The sequence below is a fragment of the Poecilia formosa genome, unplaced genomic scaffold (genome assembly GCF_000485575.1).
Source record: "Poecilia formosa unplaced genomic scaffold, Poecilia_formosa-5.1.2 Scaffold107, whole genome shotgun sequence".
Classification (NCBI taxonomy): domain Eukaryota; kingdom Metazoa; phylum Chordata; class Actinopteri; order Cyprinodontiformes; family Poeciliidae; genus Poecilia; species Poecilia formosa.
The window spans coordinates 97,825-119,394 of NW_006800046.1; the positions used below are offsets into that span (position 1 = coordinate 97,825).

Below are 21,570 nucleotides of genomic sequence, written 5' to 3' on the forward strand. Positions count from 1 at the left end.
GGGAAAAAAAGGCCTTTCAGGGCAGTGTAAAAAGGAAATGGATGCTTGGCAAATGCTCAGCCAGCATCTTTATCGCTGCTGCTCTCAGACCTGACCGCAGCATCTCCTTAATAATGGACACAGTCGCCTCTATTTATGCACTCAATAGCACCTCGCAGCCCCTCAGTATGTTTCCAGAGATAATATTTAAGCCCAAAATAAACCGCAGACGTTCGGAAGGCAGGGTATTTGCATAAACACAATCGGTTATCTGATTTATACGTAAACCTGCAGGGGGAGAGAAAGGAGATGGCGTCTGTGTATAGAGGTAAAAAGTGTCAAAAAATTAACAGAATTATTATTATTATTATTATTTTGTGGCGGTCTGCAAAGGTTCGACCCAGGCTGAGGTCTGTAGCGTGGACAGGGCAGTGCGTCCTCCATATCTTTCTGCCTTCCTGGCTCCCATCCCACAACACAGACACCAGGCGTCGTCATCTTCCAACTCGATTTACAGACGCATTAGGAGACGCTGAGACGCGCCCATCTCGCTCAAACGCAATCAGCATGCCTCTGTGTTTTAAGAGGAAATTGAGGGTGCCATTTTTATCGACTTCTTCTGCTTCCTCCTCAGCAGACTCTGTTGGCTACAGAAAACAAAAGAAAAAAACACAGCTCAACATCAGCGGCTGGATACAGTTTGGAAGTTTATAAAATATCAAAATAACAATTCCTGAAAAATAACAAATACAAATGTGTTGCAGTTTTGTGTGGAAACATTCATAAATCTATCTTTAAGTTTTGAGTTAAGTTTTTTTTTTTTTTCCACAAAGGGTTTCACTCCAACAGCTCTGAAAAAAAAATGTATCAATATGACATGGATTCCATCTAGATTAAAACTATCAATACAAATTGTTGGCCAATTAATGAATATATATGATAATAATAATATATTGATTTAAAATTGATTTTCAAAAAATCTTACTATTAATTTCGCCTTCTGTATTTCAGTTATTTTACTTTTTTGTTCAAATCATCCAAGAAGAACTGGTCTGCCTTTGTATTAGTTTTTGCCATTTTGTTTTGTTAAATGAAGACGAGTTGCCACGGTTACACGTATCTGGTGACATCACAGGAGGCATTATCTAACTGATAAAACATCCATAAAATGTAACTTATTTTCTCTTCACGCTCATATTTCTGTTCACATTCAAAGGTGTCCACCTGTGTTCTGTTGGAATATTTCAGGAACTGTCTTTTGAATTAGTTTGGTTCTTTTACCTCTTGTGATGTCATCAACCTGAATTAAACAAACTAGCAAAAAGAAAAAGCCGCTTTCTTCTCTTAAAAACATATGTAGTGCAATCCTGCAGCAGAAATCCATATTATATCACCAAGCAGTGATTTATATCGTCAATATACAAACATTGGTGGGAAAGTTTCCACTGTCTTTAATTTAGTAAAATTCAACAGCTCGTAAATTTGGGATTTTTGATGCAGTCAATATGAGAATCTGCTCCCATCCTCTGACTTTCCAGATGAAACGTCTGCGAAGTTACCAGAATGCACTTCAGGGAGCAATTCAGGCGAAGTCCGCTGGAGACGTCTTGCCATCCTGCAGTGGTTGCGTCCTGTTTGACCCTCAGCTAAACTTATGGCTAATTGAGAGGTCGGATAAAACTGAAAAGAGAGGCTGGGAAGCCAGACAAAGGGTGGGGGTTGGGAATGGCAGGGATGAAAAGCGATAGAGGTGGTTTTAAAAGAGCTGCTATGCTTAAAAAAACCCAACAAAAAATAAAAGTGGGGTATCAATGAAAAGGTGGTGCCCACTTTGATTAGATTTCTTTTTTAAAAAAACGGGAAAATGAAGTGGAAAAATAAGTCCCGATAAGAGCGACACTCATCATGTTTTATAGTCCTCATTTCTCCCAGTGTCACCACATTTCTTGTACCACTGTTCAGACATTTGGTTCCCCTTAAATATGATTTATTTTTCTCTCTTTCCCGTCAAATTCCCATCCTATCTCCTTGACATTTTCCTATTTCCCTTTCTAACCGCCACAAAAAGCCCCTTTATTTAAATCCCGGCACTTTTTTTTTTTGAAAGAAAGAGATTGATCATGCATTGCTCCAATATTGATTTTTCACACACAGTATATGCCGACGCTCATGTGCTGAATTCATATGTGCCGTTTAAGCGGCTGCATCTCTTCAGCAAACCTTTTTTTTTTCTCCTTTCTCTTTTTTCCACCCAGCAGCATTGTAGATCTATAGCTTTCAGGTGGAGGGGGTCTCTCTTTCTCTCTCTCTCTCTTCCTCTCTCTCTCTCTGAGCATGTGGACGTTATCTTGAAACGAGGGGTTGGCTGCCATAGCAACCATATGATGAGGCAGGCGAGGCTATTTAAAGGAATTCAGCTGCTGCTCCCGTTCCCCGTCAGCTTCACACCAGTCCAGCACGAGACAAAGGCACACATGTGAAGACGAATTTAGACGCCTATCTCTTCACGTACCGCTTGCTGTTGAGTCGCTCCCAGTTTTTGTGTCAACTGGTATCTTTTTTTTTTTTTTAAATCACCGTAGTTTTTTGTCAACCACACAAACGCACCATTCTTCCCTTGTTGGCAATTAAAGAAATCAAATAAAAGTGAGGCGTTTTTAATTAACGCAAATGAAAAACACTAATGCAACGTCTTGTACCGCTCGGAGCGCGCTGCACACATCCTCAATCGATTTGCATAAAATGATCGCGCACACACACAAAAGCAGCATGCCTAAGCTAACATTGGCTGGTCAGTGGTGGCATTTCTAGCTGCAAATTTTAAATTATCTGTAGAAAGGGCAATTGTACTTTTATGCTAAGGTGTAATTTATTTATTTTTTCTGTAAAACCCATAAGATTTCACCAGAGGGGCTTTCATCAGAGGACCACCACGCATGAAGAAATGAGTGAGAAGTAGAACTGCTCTGCTGCTCCATGTTTCTAAACACACATTTTTACACATTTTTACTCTCCATCTCATTTCTTATTGTTCTTTGAAACACTTAAATGGACAGCAAGATTCTGGTAGAAAGGGTAAAAGGTTAATTTCTTACCTGCTGTACAAAACTCTTATCCTTAATTAGCATAGATGGTTGCGGAGACAGAAGCTAACTGCTAGTTTGAGAGCAGTCGAATCCAAAGCGGACTTCCACCATCTTTAAACCAAGTCCAGCCTAGAAAAAAGTCAGCATGCTTGATGCGAATGACTATTTACAAACCTTTAAAGGAACAGTGAGTTTCTGTGAAGTTATTTTTGGTATTGTTCCCCCCACCCATCGTAGGCAGATGGAGGGATTTTGTTGAAAAGTGAGAAAGGCAAGTTTATTTGTACAAATCATCAGAGCAGCGAGAGGCTTACAGCCGGGGAAACAGTCCCTCGTTTGAGATAATTTTAGCTATCTCAAACTCAGACTTATAGATAGCATAAGATGGTAAATGTCCAGATATGAAGGGTTTTTTTGGGGGGGGTTTGTTGCTCTTATTCTCAGCTAAACAGTTTGTGACCTTGCTCAGACTGCTGGATCCTGATAAGCTTGGTGTCAGATTAGCTAAATCATTTTCTAACAAAAGGAGAAACCTGGAAAAGCACAGAAATGTTCCCTCTGTGAAGTTGGTTAAAATACAGCTTTTTGAAAATTTGAGAAATTTACTTCACTTTGTAAGAAAACTGACAAGCTGTAGCTTACTGAAGAGCATCAGGCTCACTTGGTTTTGCATCTTTTAAGAGTGCAGACTATGAAAATCCACTAATATAGCCTTGGATCCAAGGACATTTTAAGATAACTGAATTTGGACTATCTCAGCTGTTTGACTAGATGTTTCTTGATTTTTTTTTTTTTTTGTAAACTCAATGTGCTATTGAATCATGTTTGCAGGGCAACACCCGAAAAATCCACACTTTCCCTTTAATTGTCTTCTTGTTTGCATTTTGGTGAGGAGTCACTAATTAGGTTATTAGAAATAGGAAATTGAAGTTGGAGGAAGTGCACCACCAGTAATCTTCCTGTGTGAAACACAACAAGAGCTCAGATTAACTGTAAAATGAGAAAGTAAGACAAAAATAATACAGCAAACACAATTGAATTGATGGCTACTTTCATATTAAGCAGTTACCATCAATGGAAACAATTTAAATGCTCTGTTTGATGCAGGAAGATTAATGTAATCTGCTTACCTTCCATTCCCGTGTAAACAATTGTAGGTAATTGTGAGAGTTTGAAGGTTTATAAAACATTTTTTTCATAATCTGCGGTAAAGTTTCTCAGATTGGAGTTTTCAGACTGTGCAAATCCGCTTGGGTCTTGGTCCCTGTTGGGCTAGCTGTTAGCTTCAAGGACCACGACCAGCTAATCAGGATTTATATTAAATGAAGACGTCAAGGGAGTTGCCTCCAGTAGGTAAAATAATGACCTCAGTTCAAACCCCCTGAACTATCTAATTTGTTTTTTTATCTTCCTGCTGCCAAAGTATTGCAGCCCGTTCATTCTGTGGCTTTTCAGCCTTGACACCGTCTTTAAAAAGCCAGGAATCCAGCAACGTAAGCACACTGTTAAGGGCGTAAAAGTCAGCAGAACTCCGAACCGGTGGACCCAGTAGTCCCTGTTTATGTTTAATAGCCATTGATCGATGTGTCTCTGTCGGTCTCCCCCAGAACAAGAATAAATATTTGCTTATTTTGGAAATTAGGCCCAGTTAAGCAGCTAAAATGAGCTGCTTAATGATTTCTGGGATTGGTTCATCACATTTGTAGGTTATTTTTTTCCCCCTCCTCCCTCTCTTGCTCGTAAATCCCGTTTTTATCATGCTGATAAAGTCTACATTTCAATGTGAAGTACGGAATAATTGGCGAATCTGCTGCTGCTCTTTTATCGCTCAGTTGAGCCTCGTGTGCGGCTCTGAGAGAGCAGTCAGGAAGATTTAAAGAGCTTCAGAGAAGCAAAATTATGAGTGACCGTTCTCCTCTCGTAGCGCTCCCTCTGCTCTTCACCGCGCTCTTTATCTCGTTCTAATCCCAACTCATTTCATATGCTAAGTAAAAGCTTATATCCCTCTTCACTGTACATACACACACACATTCCTCATTGCCCTGGTGTGATTATGAAATTTACATAGAGGCTTTTTCTTATTTTTTTATTATGTTCTAACTGAAGCGGGGGGCTGTGGGTGGTCCAACGCCTGGCAGGTGTTGAGAGGTAGGGCACGAACTCCCAGAACGTCTCATGTCTGGATTGTTGATGTGTACATCACAGGAGGAAGCAGAAAGTTCCTTCACGTCTGCCTGTTTCTGCTCACCTTGAATGGTTTCCTCAGATTCTCATTTGCATGTTCTTTTTTTTTTTTCTTTCTTTTTTTTTTCTCACCGCTGCCACAGATGAAGCGAAGATAGCAGCGAGATGAAGAGGCAGAGCTGACTCCATACCCCAGGGGGGGCGGGATGCAGCGAGGTGGAACCACTTGCCTGCCTCCCAGTGGAGAGACGCTCCCACCATCAGAGCGCCATCTGCAGACTCGGTGGGGCGGGACAGCTGGTGTTGTGAATCAGGCCGCCGTAGTCCAGGGACCGGCTACTTCCCAACACCAGGGTCTAACCCTTGCCCCTCGCGCCGCATTAATCTCTCGCTTTCTCCATTTATGCATCATCCAAAGTCGCTGCTTTCTTTTCTACTCAAGTTGATTCCTTCTTATTTTAACTTTTCTTTTATTCCTACTCATCTTAAAATTTTAAACCCTCTATCTGGGTAGCAAAGTAAAAATGTTCAAAGTAAATGAATAAATATGTATTTCAAAATGTGTGTGTGTTTAAGTACTTATAAATGATAACGAATTTATATAAATCACACCAAATTGAAAGTGCTGAATGTTAACTGGTTCCGGGTCAGGTCAGTCCTTTACAAGTTTGTTTGTGCTTTTTATACAAACCGTTTCTCCGCTTGCTTTTATTTGTAGTGACATATTTTGAGGAATTGTGGCAATAAATAATCATAAAATGCTCTGAACTCATGTCTTACCTACTACAAGTGGATGTTATTTGCTGCAAACTTTGTAAAACAACCAATTTTCTTTAGTTCTGGTCCCATTTGGGCCAATTGACTATTTTTGAAAAATGACAGGTACCTCTAATGACATGACACCACAATAACTCAGGATTTTCCTTTCTCATATAATCAAATTTCCTTCCAGTAGACTATTAGTAGATGACAGCAAATTAGTTTAAATCATCAGTTGTCAAAGGCGGACACAAATGGACCCATGGCTGATATTAAATGCCTGTGATGGCTTCTTTTTGTAGAAAGAAAGTCAAACTAAAATTGTGGCTGAATGAAATGCCAAACCTCTACGTTATTTCTGTGTCTTTAGCCACCATTTGTTGGTGGCTAAAGACGCCAACAAATAATAGTGCTGCTTGAATTTGAAATTGGATTTTTTGCCATTTAATTTATAAATGACTGTTTTGGTCTGTTATATAAACTCAATCTGTGTATCAAAAGTAATTATTTAATGGATACATAAATATTCACATACAGCTTTAACATGTGTAAATATTCTAATTATTTTCACGTTTAAACGTGTATGAAATTACTGGAATGTCTAAGGGTATTTATTCAGTGTAGTTTTTTTCCCCAATATTACCTTAATACGCGATTATGTATTTAACAAATTATGTATCGACTGGAGGGACTTGTTTGATAAAAGCTCTCATACGACCATTAATAATAATAATAATAATATACGACCATTAATAATAATAATAATAATAAAAATGCCCTAATGAATATATTCTAAAGCAAAAATATGCAATAAAGAGGCTTAAGATCGTAAGAGCCTAGTACAGGATTAATTTAAGTCTGGACAGGTAGGCAGGTCAGAAAACGGCGAGGCTTTGTTTCGTCATACTTCCAACGAGACTTGTTACGCATGCGCAGTGTGGTTGGGCGATACATCTTGGCTCACCTTGAATATTAATTCAGATTGCGTAAGGTACGAACTTCCATGACAAGCGATAATATTGGAGTAGGGCCAAAACAAGCATTTATTATAAACTACTTTTTATTGAACACGTTTTTTAAAAACGTGTATTTAGTCGCGGTTTTATTGGTTAGCATGTTTCCGTCTTCTTCTAACAGGGTGAAACTGAACCGACTCGCCCTAAAAGACGTCGTTGGTCTCAAACTAGCTCCACGGAGGCGAAAAACCCCGAAGGCAGCCATTGACATTTCACCTGACTCCTCAAGACGACATCAAAATGTACTTTCAAACCCTTTGTCAGTGGAAGAGACCGCTTCTGTCTCTGGGGACCGAAACGAATCGAGCCAAACTGTCCCAGAACCAAAGAACTTGGAGAAACAAAACGATGCTCTCAAGGATAACCTTAAAGGAAAACTGAAAGGGAACTACGCTGTTACACAGAAAGTCAAGTGGAGAAATGACCTTCAGTCGTGCACAGGGGACAACATGGAGCATAAACGGAGCGGGTCAAACACTAAAGGCAAGTATGAAGAGAGAAAAACCAACAGTAGAAACAGACTGGGGCAAGAGACGAGGGTCTGCAGGGTTAGGTTGATGTGGTGCGTTTGCGCCGACTCGGACAGCCGAGTGAAGTCGACCACAATCTGAAAACAATCAAAATGCCCTCTCCGCTAAAACTGGCTGCCTGTAAGGCAACTGGAGGACAGGATTTGGGTGATTTTATCATTCATGAAGGGCACAGTTTCACTGCAGGGGGGAATAGAGACATGTTTGGCAGCGTTGAAGGCAGGGATGCACAGGGCTCAGGGAAGGTTGAGGCCGCGGGAGGCAATCCGGGCTCCGCTGCTGCTGTCGGGGGACAAATGTCTGCAGGAACACCGTCAGAACCGAGCAGCCCAGCAAGTAAGGAGAACCTTAGGTCTAGCGTTAGGTAGCTCCATTGAGGTGTTTTTATCGAAATGCACAACGCATCTAACATTTTATCAGGCAGGTTAGATTTAACCAGCTGTTTTATCCATGCTTTTATGTAACGTGTGAGATGCTAATGCTAACAGTGGGGAAAAACTTTGAACATCTTCAGCCTTACGGTATCAAATATTAGGAGACGCCATGCAGGAGGTGATTGTACTAAACGTTAAGGGTCATGTTAAGATATGTGTCTAAATAAAATCTGATAAACCGATGGTCGTGGCAGTCAAGAAGTTTTATGACCGGGAAGCTGCCATGTTCTACATCCGCTTCCTGTTGTGAGATATTTCGATTTGAAAACTTAAGCATAACAGTTAGTTTGCTAAATATTGGTTCTCTGAGTTTTTAGAGTGAAATTAATTCTTATTATTCCTCTTGTTTACGTTCCTCACTGCTCCTATTGAAAAGCATTAGAGGATGGGCCATGCAGGGCTTTTTAGCTGTAGTGGGAAAGTTACCCAGATGTATATTTGCAGTTCTGGTCAGACGTTTACATCCGTCCATAGTTAGCATGAGTGTAAAATGAATTTATTTTGGGGGTTTTATTTTGTGTCTCTTAACAATTGCAAAAATTGTAAAGTTCTGACATTAGGCTAGCTGGATATTTGACCACTTTTCTTCTGAGGAGCAGTAATGGTAAGAAATTGGTTGTTTCTTTGGCACAGTCCCTACATTCATTCAGTCCATACATTTTTAAGACTTTAAATTCCCAAAATGTTGTTTGATCATCATTTGGTATCATTGTCCAATTGAAATCTGTAAATGTGACAAGTTTACCTTCTGATTTGAGGGGAAGTTGTAAGAAGTTGATGGATTTCCTCTTTAATTATTCATCCAATTCATCTTGACCACAGGTAGAGCGATAGCCCTACATAATGCCACAATGCCTGACTTTCAGTAAAGTGTACCGTAGGTTTTTCAAACCTTGACTTCTTTTGTCAAAGAAGTTTTGTCCAGAAGGCCTGAGGCTTTTCTGTGATTGAAGTGTGTAAAAATATTTTTTATTTCCATTCTTTATCCATTATCCCATTGTCTAAATGTTTAATGTTGGTATTTAACAAAATGGGACAAAAAAGTGTAGAGAATTGTGGAAATTGTGGTTAAAATAGCAACAACAAAAAACGGAAAGGAATTAACTAAACTGATTAGTTCCTAGTTGTTATCAGTGTCTTGGTGTTCAGATAATTACAGCCTTTCTCATTGGCTTCATTTGATATCTTTCACTTTCAGAATTTGTTCAGGATACACATCTGAACCTCTCTGAACTTGCTGGTTCAGAAGGGTGCTTAAGAAGATCCGTTGGAGCCTCCCTCTGTATTGTGTGCGAGGAATGTAAATACATTTCCTCCCGGCAGAGGACCTTGGGTAAGCAAAAGCCTAAAACCTCTACCCCGGAGTCCGGGCCGTCTCCCACTATGGTTAAGATCTACGGCAGGAAAAGAGCCGTTGAGACGGTGGAGAAGATTGTGGTGTGGATTAATGAGTACCCCAAAGTAACACTTTGCGACATTGCAGCAACATACGACATATGCAGTCATAATTGTGGCTACATTTTACCAGACGATCTTAAGAACAAGAAGATGCGTTGCTTCAAGCGGGACATGAGGGCTGGATTTCGAATTTGGCCCAGTTGTATAGGGCATAACAGTGAGCAAGGTGGTGAGGCTAAAAATAGCACCAGCAGTCCCAGTGTGCAGAGTGGAAACAGCATCTGTCAGGCTGAAAGTCTGACAGAACAACACAAACACCCGGAAGAAGGCACAGCATCGGAGGTCTCAACGCCTTCAGAGCATTTCTACAATGGCTGGACTGATGTAGACGCCACTGCTCCTGCTCCTTTCTTAAAAAGAAAACGCACAGAAGATGACGAGATCAGGACTTGTGTGTTGGACCAATATCAGCTGGACAATGCTGGACTTGAATCTGACCCGATTGCTTTGGGGATTCACAGAGACAAAAGAATGAAGCTTGGGGATGGAGTTGAGTGCAGCAGAGTTTGTAGCATGGCCTCGAAAGAAAACGAAGTAATCAGTAGACCTGATCAGAATATTTTCAGTCCCACTGAATATGATGCATTTCAAATGTCACCAGTGCTGTTCAGTGAGAATGATGAGTTGAACGTGGACGAACCGGAGCTTTTCACTTGCCAGAGAGTAAGGCCGTATTCTAGGGAATTACTTAGTTCGTGTGCGCGAACTTACAAGTCCTGGCCTTTTCCAAATAGTCAGCCGAGGTGTAAAGTTGGTGCTTCTGCCACAGCCTGTTCAGAGACGGGTTCATCACAAAGGAGCCCCATTGACTCTGTGACAAAGAATTCAAACCTGCCTAGTTCATCCACAGGAGAAAACCAGAACATGACAAAACTTAGGACAGTGCAACAACCTGTGCAGTCCGGAAAATCTGTAGCCCCTCTTCATTGTCGTTCCGTTCCATCTTCAGGCCCGGGTCAGCTTGGTATGGAACCAGACGGTGGAGCTGTATCAACTTTTCTGTTGAACCGCCTTGAAACAAACGACTCCACCTCTACTACTACCACCCACAAAGTGCTCAGTCTGAGTGACTGGGAAGCAGCCTCTGCTTTGTCTAATTCATCAGATCCATCATCAAGCGGCCTTTCTGCCACAGTGTTTTCTCCACTCCCTTCAATGTTCCTATCAGGGAAAATCCAAAACACTCCAGGGAAAACAGTCAAGGAACCCCAACTCTCCACCTGCAGTCCTTTACCCTTTGCACTTCCAAACAACTCCTTCCAGAGTCTTGTATCCTCCATCGACTTCAGTTGTGACCAGAACAACAACGATGAATGTCTCCCAATGAAGAGCCCACCCAGACTGGAACCATATGACGCAAGTCCGTTCAAGCCAAAACATTTGTGCAACGTCCCCAGACAAAACTATGTGGACTTTGACTCCGATGGGTTTCTGCTTCCACCAGAGCTCTCCCCCATCACCTCTCCATATAGGCGCATTTTAGGGTGTACCTCATTCGAAAGCCTGGGAAGTTTGGAAGATAATGAGGAGGTTATGAACAAAGAAGAAACACCAACAGATTTTTACTTGGAGCAAGTGGCTAATGGCAACACTGAGACCTCCAGTACTTCTTCTGAACACTCCAGCAAAGAAATGGAAGGCGCTACAACTCCCAGTACGCTGACTGACATCACCGCTTTCAAATCGTTGTCTTCTCCCAGCAACACTGAAGTGCATGGTGATGAGGATATAAAGGAAACTTTAGATGACACAGAGAAAAACGTTGAGGACAGTAAAAGAAGTTTCAAGCAAGTTCCCTTGAGTCCTAAAGTACAGGCGACCGTTGGCTCGAATGTCCCGACTGAAGACAGCCTGTCTCCCAGCAGCCATGGTGAGGAACATACAGAAGAGGAAGACGAAGAAGAGCAGTGCTCTTCTACAGAAGAGGAGTCGAGCTCTTACGACACGGAAGACGACCAAAGAGAAGCGGAGGGGACCAAAGAACCGGAGACCGACGTTTTGGACGAGGTCACAGCTTACGAACAGGATATCTTGCTCGTTGACGTTGTGCAGGAGGATCCAGAACTGTTTGAAAACCTGCCAGAGAAGAGCCTGCTGAACCTGGGCCCCGTCAGGGACACCGCTCCTCCTAAAAAGAAACCAATCCCGGCAATAAAGTTTTCATTGAAGACGACTAGATCATCATCAGTGTTTGATCAAAAGTAAGGACTCCTGTGTTTCTACATCACATAAGCTACAAGTGGTTTCTCCCTGTACTAAATGAAAGATATTTGTGTTTCAGAGTGACAACAGTTACAGTCGATCTTCGTGACGACTGTACTGAAATTGCAGGTAGGAATTCTGGATACTTTTTATGATGTTTTTTGTGGGCATTTTTGAATGTTTTTTTTTTTTTTTACTCTATTTCATGAACAAACTAATATGTTACAGACGAGATGGAAAGCAGACCTTGGAGACCTCGGTGTAGCAACATAACTACCAAAAATCAAAATCCATACCCTCAAAGCGAACATCTGGTAACGTAACTGGAGGGAGTCCTCTTGCTCTTTATTGTGTCTCAAGAAGACACAATAAAGAGTTATTGTTGCAGAGATAAAGAGCAAAATGCTTTACATCAGTATAAAGTTACATTTTATCATTGATTCATCACGCAGATTTCACTATGAAGATTTGTTGAATACATTTAAACTGAATTGAAGTGGATCACTGCTTTTCAGTTTTTTGGTCAAAATGTCTCGGTATTAAATCAACGTAATATTACCGGTTTTGTGCATTTTAAGAACTATTTATATTCCTCAAATTTTTTTTCTTCCCAACATTTTGTCACATTGTAACCACTAACATTGACGCATTTTATTGTTGATTGAATGTGACGGATAATGTGACAAAGCATAACTGTGATGTTATGCTTTAACCCATATTTATCACTATGGGTTAATAATTTGTCTCGACCAGCTTTGAAAAGCCAGTGACGGACATTTTTTCCAATTTTCATTACAAAATAACTTAATTACTGTCAGATTGAATGAAGAGTACTTTTTTTTTTTTTTTTGCAGCATCTGACAGTTTTTTTTGTCACGTTTGTCCTCCATTCATCTTCCCATCGATTGTAACTTGCATCCCTGTTTAAGAAAAGCGCACCACTGTATGATTTACCACCTTTTTTTGGGGGGGGGGCATACATACACTATTTTTTTATGGTAGGATAGAAAACTAATTTTTTGGTTTCATCCAACCACATCACCTTCTTCCACGTCTGCCATGTTTTTTCTGACTAACTTCACGCAGGATTTCATATGGCTTCCTTCTTGCCACTCTTTCAGAAAAGTCAGATTTGTGATGTGCAGATGATTGTTGGCTTAGGTTTGTATTGGTACCAGCTACCCCATAAAATTCCTAAAAAAAAGAAAAAATCCATTGAGGTTTCTGATGTTTTAATGTGACAAAATGTGACACATTTAAGTAGATATGAGTACTTTGGCACTGTAGAAGGTTATTTAATTTGCATGTTTTCAACCAGGGCCGATCTGATAGAAACAACAGTAAAATGGATGGATCCCTGGAAAGGTATTCCTTCACACAATTCACATGCTGAACTTTTTCAATACAGATAAATTAGTGTTGATCTAATCTGTGTGTGTTTGGTCAGTAATTTTGGTCGACTCATCCATCCACATGTGACCTCAAGAATAGGTAAGTGGGAATAAGAAGTTCAAATGTGATCTTTTCTTTTTCACTGAGTTTTTATTTAAAGTATTTGTGTGTGTGTGTGTGTGTGTGTGTGTGTTAATTTGAGCTGCTAATAGGAAGGTCAGATCCAGCTTTGCCTAAAGTGAATAACTCCTCATATCTGGCTCTTCTGCTCCTTCCACAGGACAGTGTATGAAAAGCCCGACTAAAATGACAGATTTTAGGCGTCAGAAATCAAATGAAGTAAGTATTTCTATATTGAAAAAAATGGCTGCTTTAACTCTATTTTTAACTCTTAAATAAGTGAATTCTACAATGCATTTCTTTATTTGGTTTAAAATGATCCAACAAGCCATCATTTTGATACAACCAACAAAACATAATTTGATCTGATATGAATTGGCACATTTTTGTTTTTATGCTTCAAACCTAATGGCTGCTTTTGGAATATATGTGTTTAAAAAAAAAAAAACAACCAAAAGCAACAAACAATATTGCAATTCATTCGGCTCACTAAATGACTGTTTTGCTGTCTCTAATGTGATGAACTCCTCTGTTTAATGGAGCAAATCTTCTAATCCTCAGTACTGTAGACAGTACTTCAGTGAATCGCTGTCCTGTGGCTTCAAAATGTGTCGCTTCCAGCATCTGCCGGCGGAGGGGGACGAGAAGGTACGCCCGGCGAATCGCCTTCGTTCTCAGCTCAGACGCTTTGTGTCGCAGTAGGAATCCACTGGACCTCTATAGAGACCGTTCATTACTTCATCTGAGAAGGAATCCATCATTTAATTTCACCATAAATTTTTTTTTTCCATGTTTAAATTAAAGGCTGCTAGGTTTGCATCCCTGTTTAGATGTTTGTTGATCACAGGAGGTATATCACCCTCTGCTGTGCTGTTGGTGTCGTTGCACATTTTCAGAGCCTGTAAACGATTCCTTTTTTGTTTTTCCTCTCTCTTCTAGTTCTGTGTTGAAATGGTGACGAAGTTCGCCAAAAATCCAGCGTGCCTCCAGAAAGCTGGTCAGTATCCTTTCAATGCGAGTTTTCATTTTTCCTCAAACAGCTGTTAAAGTGCTCTGCAAAAGGGTTTCTTTTTTCCTGGAAGCCCCCAAGTAAAACAATAAAACAAAATTAAAAAATAAGAATAAAACAAGACCAAGACAATGCAGCAAATAATTGCGTCCGATACTCCTAAATAAAATCCAGAGCACCAAATTGTCTTCAGAAGACATTTTATTAGTAAACTTGGTCTATTTCTGTGTAGCTTAATCTCAGTAAAAGCAACAGGTTTATTAAAAAGAATTGGTGAACGAACAGAATCATGAAGATCAGATTTTCCAGCAGACAGATGGGAGAGGATCCCATCATTAATTTAGAAAAACAACACAGTTGTTTTGAGATTGAACGTCTCGCATTGTCATGTTCAACTGATCACCAGAGAATTGAAAGTTTTTGTTTTTATTTTTATTTATTTATTTTTTTTTGCACAACTGTAAACCTGATAGCTGCAGAGAACCTTCACATATCAACAAATTTGGGCTGTGTGGAATAAAAAGCAGAACAAAACTATGTCAGTATGCTGCAGGTGATGTATGAGACACAGCTGAACCTTTTCACCTTGATGCAAAACACTTTTATGTCACCTAAATGCATCATTTCCATTATGTTTTGGGATGTTTTTTTCTATATTTTTAACTGCGCCAGAGTTCACTTCAGTCGAAGTCGAACAGAGACTTAGTTTTTTAGACGGACAGGAATTCACTTCTTTTTTTTTTTTTTTTTTTTGTGCACATCAGAATTTGATTGCACGTTCACACCTCCCCAAACCTTCTAGGTTTTTATTTGTAAAGCATTTTGAAAGCTGTGCTTTGGTTTTCAACTGCTTTAAGGATCTGTTACAGAAAATCTCAATTAAAATACATTGAATATGTTTATAATGAGACAAAAAAATTCTCATAACTACTGCAAGGTTCAGTGGAGTTCAGAAGCATGTATGTTTTTTTTTTTTTTTTTTTCCACCTGCCCTCTGCAGGTGCTGTGTTTACCGGGTACTACCAGAACAGCCCACCGGGGGCGTACTTCTCCATGCCGGTCCTCCTCACCCTCCTCTGGGCTCTGCTGAAAGCCGGCATGGTGTCCAACGTCTTCTCAGTCCTCCGCATCAGCTTGGCCCACAACATAGTGGTCAGTGCAGCAGTCACGTATGTAACATAATCCATCGTGTTGCCTAGGAGACTGAGGGGAACATCGCGCGATTTAACCCTCTCCTGTCCTTCTCCAGCCGGGCCACGAGTTCCTGCTGGCCCTCTTTAACTACGTGAGGGACAAGGATCTCATGAGCTTCGTGCCTGAACTGATGCAGCTCACTTTCAAGGTGTCTCAGTTTGTTCATCCTCGGGTTTACTGTCAAGTCTTTATTTCTGTTTTTTTATGTGAACGGGGGAATTTTTTCTGTTTTGTTTGACAACAGATGGCCGGCGTTGGTTTGGAGCTGAGCTTGGACTGCATAGACAACGTAAAACACAGCCCCATGTTTCAGCAGGCGACTCATCACAACTCACACAAGTTAGTAACACTTCAGGTTTTACTCATGGTTTTAGCTTCTGTAGTTCTTAAACGTCTGTATAATAATGTAAAAAAAAAATTTTTTTATTTAACTCGTTTAGCTCGCCTGCCTCCACGCAGAATCCTGAGTATCTGAATTTAGTGCATGGGATTGTTGAAATAGAGGTTAGTTCTGTTTTATTTTTTGGGTTATCCTTAAGGATTACACCGTTTCTTGACATATTTATTCATATCATCCATTCTGTCAGCTTTGTGCCAAGCAGGAAGACTGGAAACGGATGGGAGAGGTGTACAGGTCCGTCTGCCAGTTCAGCCAACACCAGAACCAGGTGGAGCGCATCAGCGGTCGCATTGCTATAGCGCTTCTATCTGAGAGCAAAGACAAGGTCTCACTGCCTTTCGCTGCTTTCGCTGAGTCAGGTGAACATTCTCAATTATATATGTGTTAAGGACTTGATACTCTTCCGTTTTATTTTTAAATGCACAGTACACTTTTAACTTTTTTTTTCATTGTAGAAAGTTTTGTCCTGCTTCACTACCTTCAATTCCATCATAAATGTGTGCAGAACTTTGCCGCTATTCCTCTAATGTCGCAAATTTTTGCAGTTTGTGGTGTTTCCATTGGATAAGAAATTCAATTAAAATCACGTGTGAATAAGTTTGTTCACGCAATAAGTCATGAAAAAAAAAACTTGATACTGCAACTACTTCCTGTCTGCTTCTTCTTCATGGTTTGTGCCAGTGGCAACATCCGGTTGTAGATCATGTGTTTCCATTGCAGTTCTGCAAAATAAACCAATTCCAATACAGCCGGAAAACCACCTCATCCTGTCGGCAAAACTTTTTTATTTTGAAAAGACTGTTTTTTTTGGGAGGGAGGGGGGGTTCCCGAAATTGGCATGTTTCCCTTTAGCAAATTTATTTTCAGAATGCCAAATTTCATAGTTATATAGTCAATGTAAACGCAACTACAGTTGGATAATTCATATAATCCCAACGTTTGTGGCAGAAAATGGATACTAGGCACCGTAATGATTGCAAATTTTTCTTTGTTTTATCAGTGCGCCAAAACGAAAGTGAGGAGAACCTGGTGAAGACTTTTGTGGGCCGAATCGGAGTGTCTTTGATGTTGAGATACCACAAAAATCACCACTGGATTAAGGTAACAAGCCGCTCCGTTTCTCTCCTGCGTTTCTCCAGCTTCCTTTCGTTCGGTTAATGATGTCCACATGCAGGGCCGCAGAGTGGTGGAGGTGATGTCCGCCTTAAAAGTCGACTACACAACGCTGAAGAGCTTATTTGGGAACGAGGACGGAGCGTCGCGCTGCTGCCTGATCACTGTGGCAACAGAGCTCTTCCTCCTGAGTGGGAGCGTGGAGGGAGCGCTAAGCACACTCCGAGGTAACGCTGCCTGTCCGGACTCTCTTCAGATCTCAATTATAACTGAAGGTGATCCTCTGTGGCAAATCAGCTTACAGTTGGCTAAATATAAAAAGAAAAGTAGGTTGGCATTCGGGGTGCAACTTCAGTAATCAATTCTGCTGATGATTAATCGATTAATTGGATTCAAAAGTAGCACATTTGTCGGATTTTTATTTAACCACAAACATTTTTTTACACAATACTAGAAATACATTAAAAGATGCACAAAAAAAATACACGAAAATTACTATTGTATTACCCAAAAACACAGCATGTTTTAGTTTTTACACTCAATCATTTGTGGAAAAGGATCCCAACCTACAGCTGAAGAAATGCTTCTAACTACATACTTAACGCTAATACAATGTGGGGCTAATCTGTTTTTAGATTAACCAATTAATTTGGTAGCAAAAGGTGCTTAATAGTGGATCTTATTTATTTATTTTTACAAAGTTTGAACAAGGTAAAGCTAAAACCTTGCCACTTGGAGTTCTGGCCAAAAGATATTAACAATTTTTATTTTTATTTTTTTTAATGCAAAATGTATGTAGTTTTTGTACAGTTTTGACTTAATTACTAAGTGTTTTCTTATTTCAACAAATGGCCTTTTAATAATTTTGTATATTCCAGTTAATTAATTGATTACAAAATTAGTTGAAGGTTATTTCAATAATCAATTAATCGTGATTAATCATTTCTGGCCCAGTTGGCACCTCATTTTGTTGCAAATTTAGTGCTGTGAGATGCAGCTCAACAAATTAAAACATCATCAGAGCTAATTAATTTTATTCAATACAAAAGGTGAAGCTCAACATAGATCAATTTCCCATAGATTTATTTGAGTCATTTATTTTGGTTGATCATGACTTAGAGCTGATTTTTAAGAAAAAAAAGCTAAATTAAGCTCCTTATAGTATTAATTTGAATGTTATTAGGCCAACAAAAAAGGATCTAGCATATTAATGGAAAGTTTAGAAAAACTGATTGTAAAGCAAAGTCCATTCAAGAGTTTGGGCGATTCCAGAACCAGAGACTTGACTGGGTCGTACCTGGACAAAAAGGACTACATTGTTGTAACATGAGTTCCCATTTTGAGTGAAATTACTGACATAAATGAAACCTTTTCATGACATTCTAATTTGAGATGTTCTTGTAGTTGAGTTTGGGAATTCGTCCCTGCAGAACACAACTGGTTCCTGAGTTCGGGTTTGTGGCCGTGCGAGCCCACTGATCTGGAGGCCAGGACTAATCTGCTGAGGCGTCTGGCTGGGAAAACCTCTCACCGGGACACCTTGGAGGTCCTCTGTAATCTGCCAGGAGTTAAGGAACCCAGCGGTGAGTGTGTGTCTGTGCGAGTGTTTTTTAACATTTCCTAGTCTTTGGATTTGATCTTACTGATGTTTTCAGACACTTTCTTTCCACCTCTACCTCCAGACCTTATAGACATCGACAGGTACAGTCCTCTGTTTACGTCTCACCTCCAAGTGTGTGTGGAGAGACAGTATCTACCTGTAGCGAAAGACCTGCTGGACTTCATGCTGAGTAAACAGCTGGCTGTCGATCACTCAATGCTGCAGATGCTGCTCGAGAAACTGGGCAGACAAAACCTGTGGCTGCGGGCGCGGGAAGTCTTCAAACGTAAATATCACTGGATTACCGTCCCGTAAAAATCTCATTATTAGCTGTTTAAAACCTCAGGGTGTGCGCGTTAATCCCCCAGATTCTCTGAGTGCGGGATACTACCCTGACGTATCAGCTGCCCCCGGTTTGATGGCGCTGGTCGTACCCTGTCAGCTCGGAGAGGTGGAGCTCGCTCTTGCCTTGGAGATGTTTGTTGCCTTTAATGCGTCAGCCATTCTTCCTCTGTCAGACACCGCCACTTCTTCCCTCAGCATCACTCTAAAAAGGTACATCGATGTTTTTGCAGGGTCTTACAAAAGTGCTTGATCAGCCAAAAACTTGCAATTGGCGCACTGCTACGAATCACCAATAAAATACATGGAAGTTTTTGATTTGGAGTTGAGAGAATGTGGAAGGGTTTTATTTTTAAATGTGACCTCACTGTGCTCCACATGGCCTCTCTTGCAGGACTCAATCCTGCGAGGGGGACTACATCTCGGCAGGTAACCGGCTTCTCTCCGCGGCTTGCCTTCCCCAGCCCAAACTCACCGTCCGTTACACAGCGGTCAACTCCTCCCAGGAGCAGCTGTTCAGGCTGGACGTTTCCTCCGCGCGCCGCTGGCTCCGCCACAACCACTTGTGGGCCAGCGAGATGTGGACGCAGCGACCCAAAAGTGTCAACCCTAACTGACCTCGGTAACTATTTTGACGTCTGTAACTATTTTGCGTTCCAGCGTCCGTGAACTCTCCGAGAAACATCAATGAAATCAGGTAGAACAGCGTGTTTCTGTTCTAGTTCTACATTTCTTTTCTTTACACGCATGGCGACCCAGTCGCAGGAAATCACAACCAAAGACTGATGCCAGATAATCAAACTTTTTATGTTCATGTTTATTTAAAGCTCTTTATTTTTCTGAGGTAGTTTTGTTGGCTTTGACTCAGAGTTTTAAGGGAGTAACTTAGAATTTATTTCTTGCGGGGAACAATCGCATGTAATTTTTGGGGGGAGGGGCGGAGTGGGTGTTACAGTGTTATCTGTATATAAAATAATTAAATATGTATTTATATGACCACATTATGTTGCTGTATTGTTTGTTACAATCAAAACTGTTGCTTGTTCAGGACCTGTAATTTACGATTTCTTTGAATTAAGTTTTTTTATTAAAAGTTTACTTCTTTGTGTGGGTGTGTATTTACAGTGTTGCTGTCAATTGATAATGTAATCACACTAGTGCTGTGGTTAATCATGCTTAAATATGGAAGCTTGAACTCTAAAATTGTTTAAAAAATGTTTTATTCTCTGAAACATTTCAGGTTTTCATATTCAGGAATATTTAAAAGGAGTAATTTTGTTTCAAACGTAATTTAGAGACGTTAACTATAAACTGGTGGTGCTTCGGCGGAAGGATACTTCTCCGTTGCAATAAGTACTTTGGTTTTATCCAAACGTGAATCGCTTTCTTTTAGTTTTTATTTTTTAAATAATTATTAGCAAAAGTGTACTGTGATAGTTATCTGAAGGGGGAAAGGGATGCGGCAGAGGAAACGAGGACTGGAGACGAACTCGGGACGGCCACGTCGAGGTTTGTTTACGGACTGCTAGCGCTAACTGCGGTGCTTTTTAATTTTTATTTTATTATTTATCTTAAAATATAATTTTGCAGCTTTTCCATTTATCAGTTTGACTCTCCTGGCTCATCTTTTGACTCGCGTTTGCGTTTCTGCATTGTTGAATGTAGTACAACCGCGAAACGCGCTGCTGTGAACTAAAAACGTAACCCTCCGCGGGAGCTAGTCAGGTCAAAATAGATAATGCGATTAACGTGCATTGTGTGATATTAACGTAGCATTTTATAGATTAATGGCATGCGTTAACATTTACAGCCCTAATTTGTAGAATACATTCTTCACATGAAATAAAATAATCAAAATGGATGGATTAATTCTAACCTTGCTGACCTGAATTTAGCTCCACTTGTTAAAGTTGAACTGTTGGGTCTTGACCTCTGTTAATGACGCAGGATGTGAGGTATGTCTGAGGAAAATATGCTCTGCAGTTCTCCTGAAAGTGGGTTTGAACTCAGTGTCAGACTGAAATGCTACATCTCAGACTTTACACGCCTTGGCACGTTAAAGGTCATAACCGAAGAGGTGAGGCTTGGTGGGTAAATTTGTCCAAAGAAAGTCAGACTTAAGTTTACAAAATTGCATCTGAACAAGACATGAACTCTAAAACTGTCCTGAACAAGATAAAATGCAATTTCTCTTTAGAAGAAGATCATTACTTTGAAAACAATCAAACATCATGTCAGTACAAGCATCTTTTAACAACACGGTAGTGGAGGGGTGATGATTTGGGCACGTTTGGTTTATCATCACTCCCTCTGTAAAGCAGGACTCTCTGTACATCACGTTGCATCCGAATGTCTAAACATGGACCGAGTTGTGATAACTCATCTAAAGTTTTGACGTCAGCCTGACTGAAGTGCTTGGGGAAAAAACAAGTTGTTTTGAAAGAATGCCATCAACGTCAAACTAATAAAGACGAGTGGGTCAAAATTCCTTCCCCATGATCTCACAGGTGAGTTCACACCAGAGACTATTTGTGTATTTAAGTTTTACATGTAAATGAATCCTGTGGCGCGTTTAGCTTTTGACAATACAACAAGATGTATTGTTTTGTTTTGATAAAACTGAAATTCCTCATATTTGTATTAATCTGAAATGCAATTTACCCTGTCAGGTGTAAAAGTTTGAGTTGAACTCTGGTGCCTTGCCAAAGTATTGATAACTTTTGTCACTTTATAAGCACAGAACTTCAATGAA

The 21,570-nt window shown here is 40.3% G+C and overlaps 1 protein-coding gene across 3 annotated transcripts; it reads left to right on the forward strand.

Moving 5' to 3' along the window:
• The first annotated feature begins 6,887 nt into the window (after positions 1–6,887).
• topaz1 (testis and ovary specific TOPAZ 1) lies at positions 6,888–19,926 on the forward strand. 3 transcript variants are annotated; one of them, XM_007559744.2, is made up of 20 exons: positions 6,888–7,507; positions 9,187–11,647; positions 11,728–11,777; positions 11,877–11,962; positions 12,967–13,013; positions 13,096–13,139; positions 13,321–13,379; positions 13,722–13,808; positions 14,100–14,157; positions 15,170–15,321; positions 15,419–15,511; positions 15,608–15,702; positions 15,804–15,867; positions 15,951–16,122; positions 16,764–16,864; positions 16,938–17,103; positions 18,307–18,459; positions 18,532–18,762; positions 18,845–19,031; positions 19,213–19,926. In XM_007559744.2, exons 1-20 carry the CDS (start codon positions 7,012–7,014, stop codon positions 19,433–19,435), a joined length of 5,025 nt encoding a protein of 1,674 aa, XP_007559806.1. In that variant the 5' UTR covers positions 6,888–7,011; the 3' UTR covers positions 19,436–19,926. The 3 variants fall into 3 exon arrangements, with proteins under 3 accessions (XP_007559806.1, XP_007559807.1, XP_016530629.1); XM_007559745.2 differs by having other exon boundaries at positions 6,890–7,507; positions 18,559–18,762; XM_016675143.1 differs by lacking the exon at positions 6,888–7,507 and adding an exon at positions 7,568–7,890.
• The last annotated feature ends 1,644 nt before the right edge of the window (positions 19,927–21,570 follow it).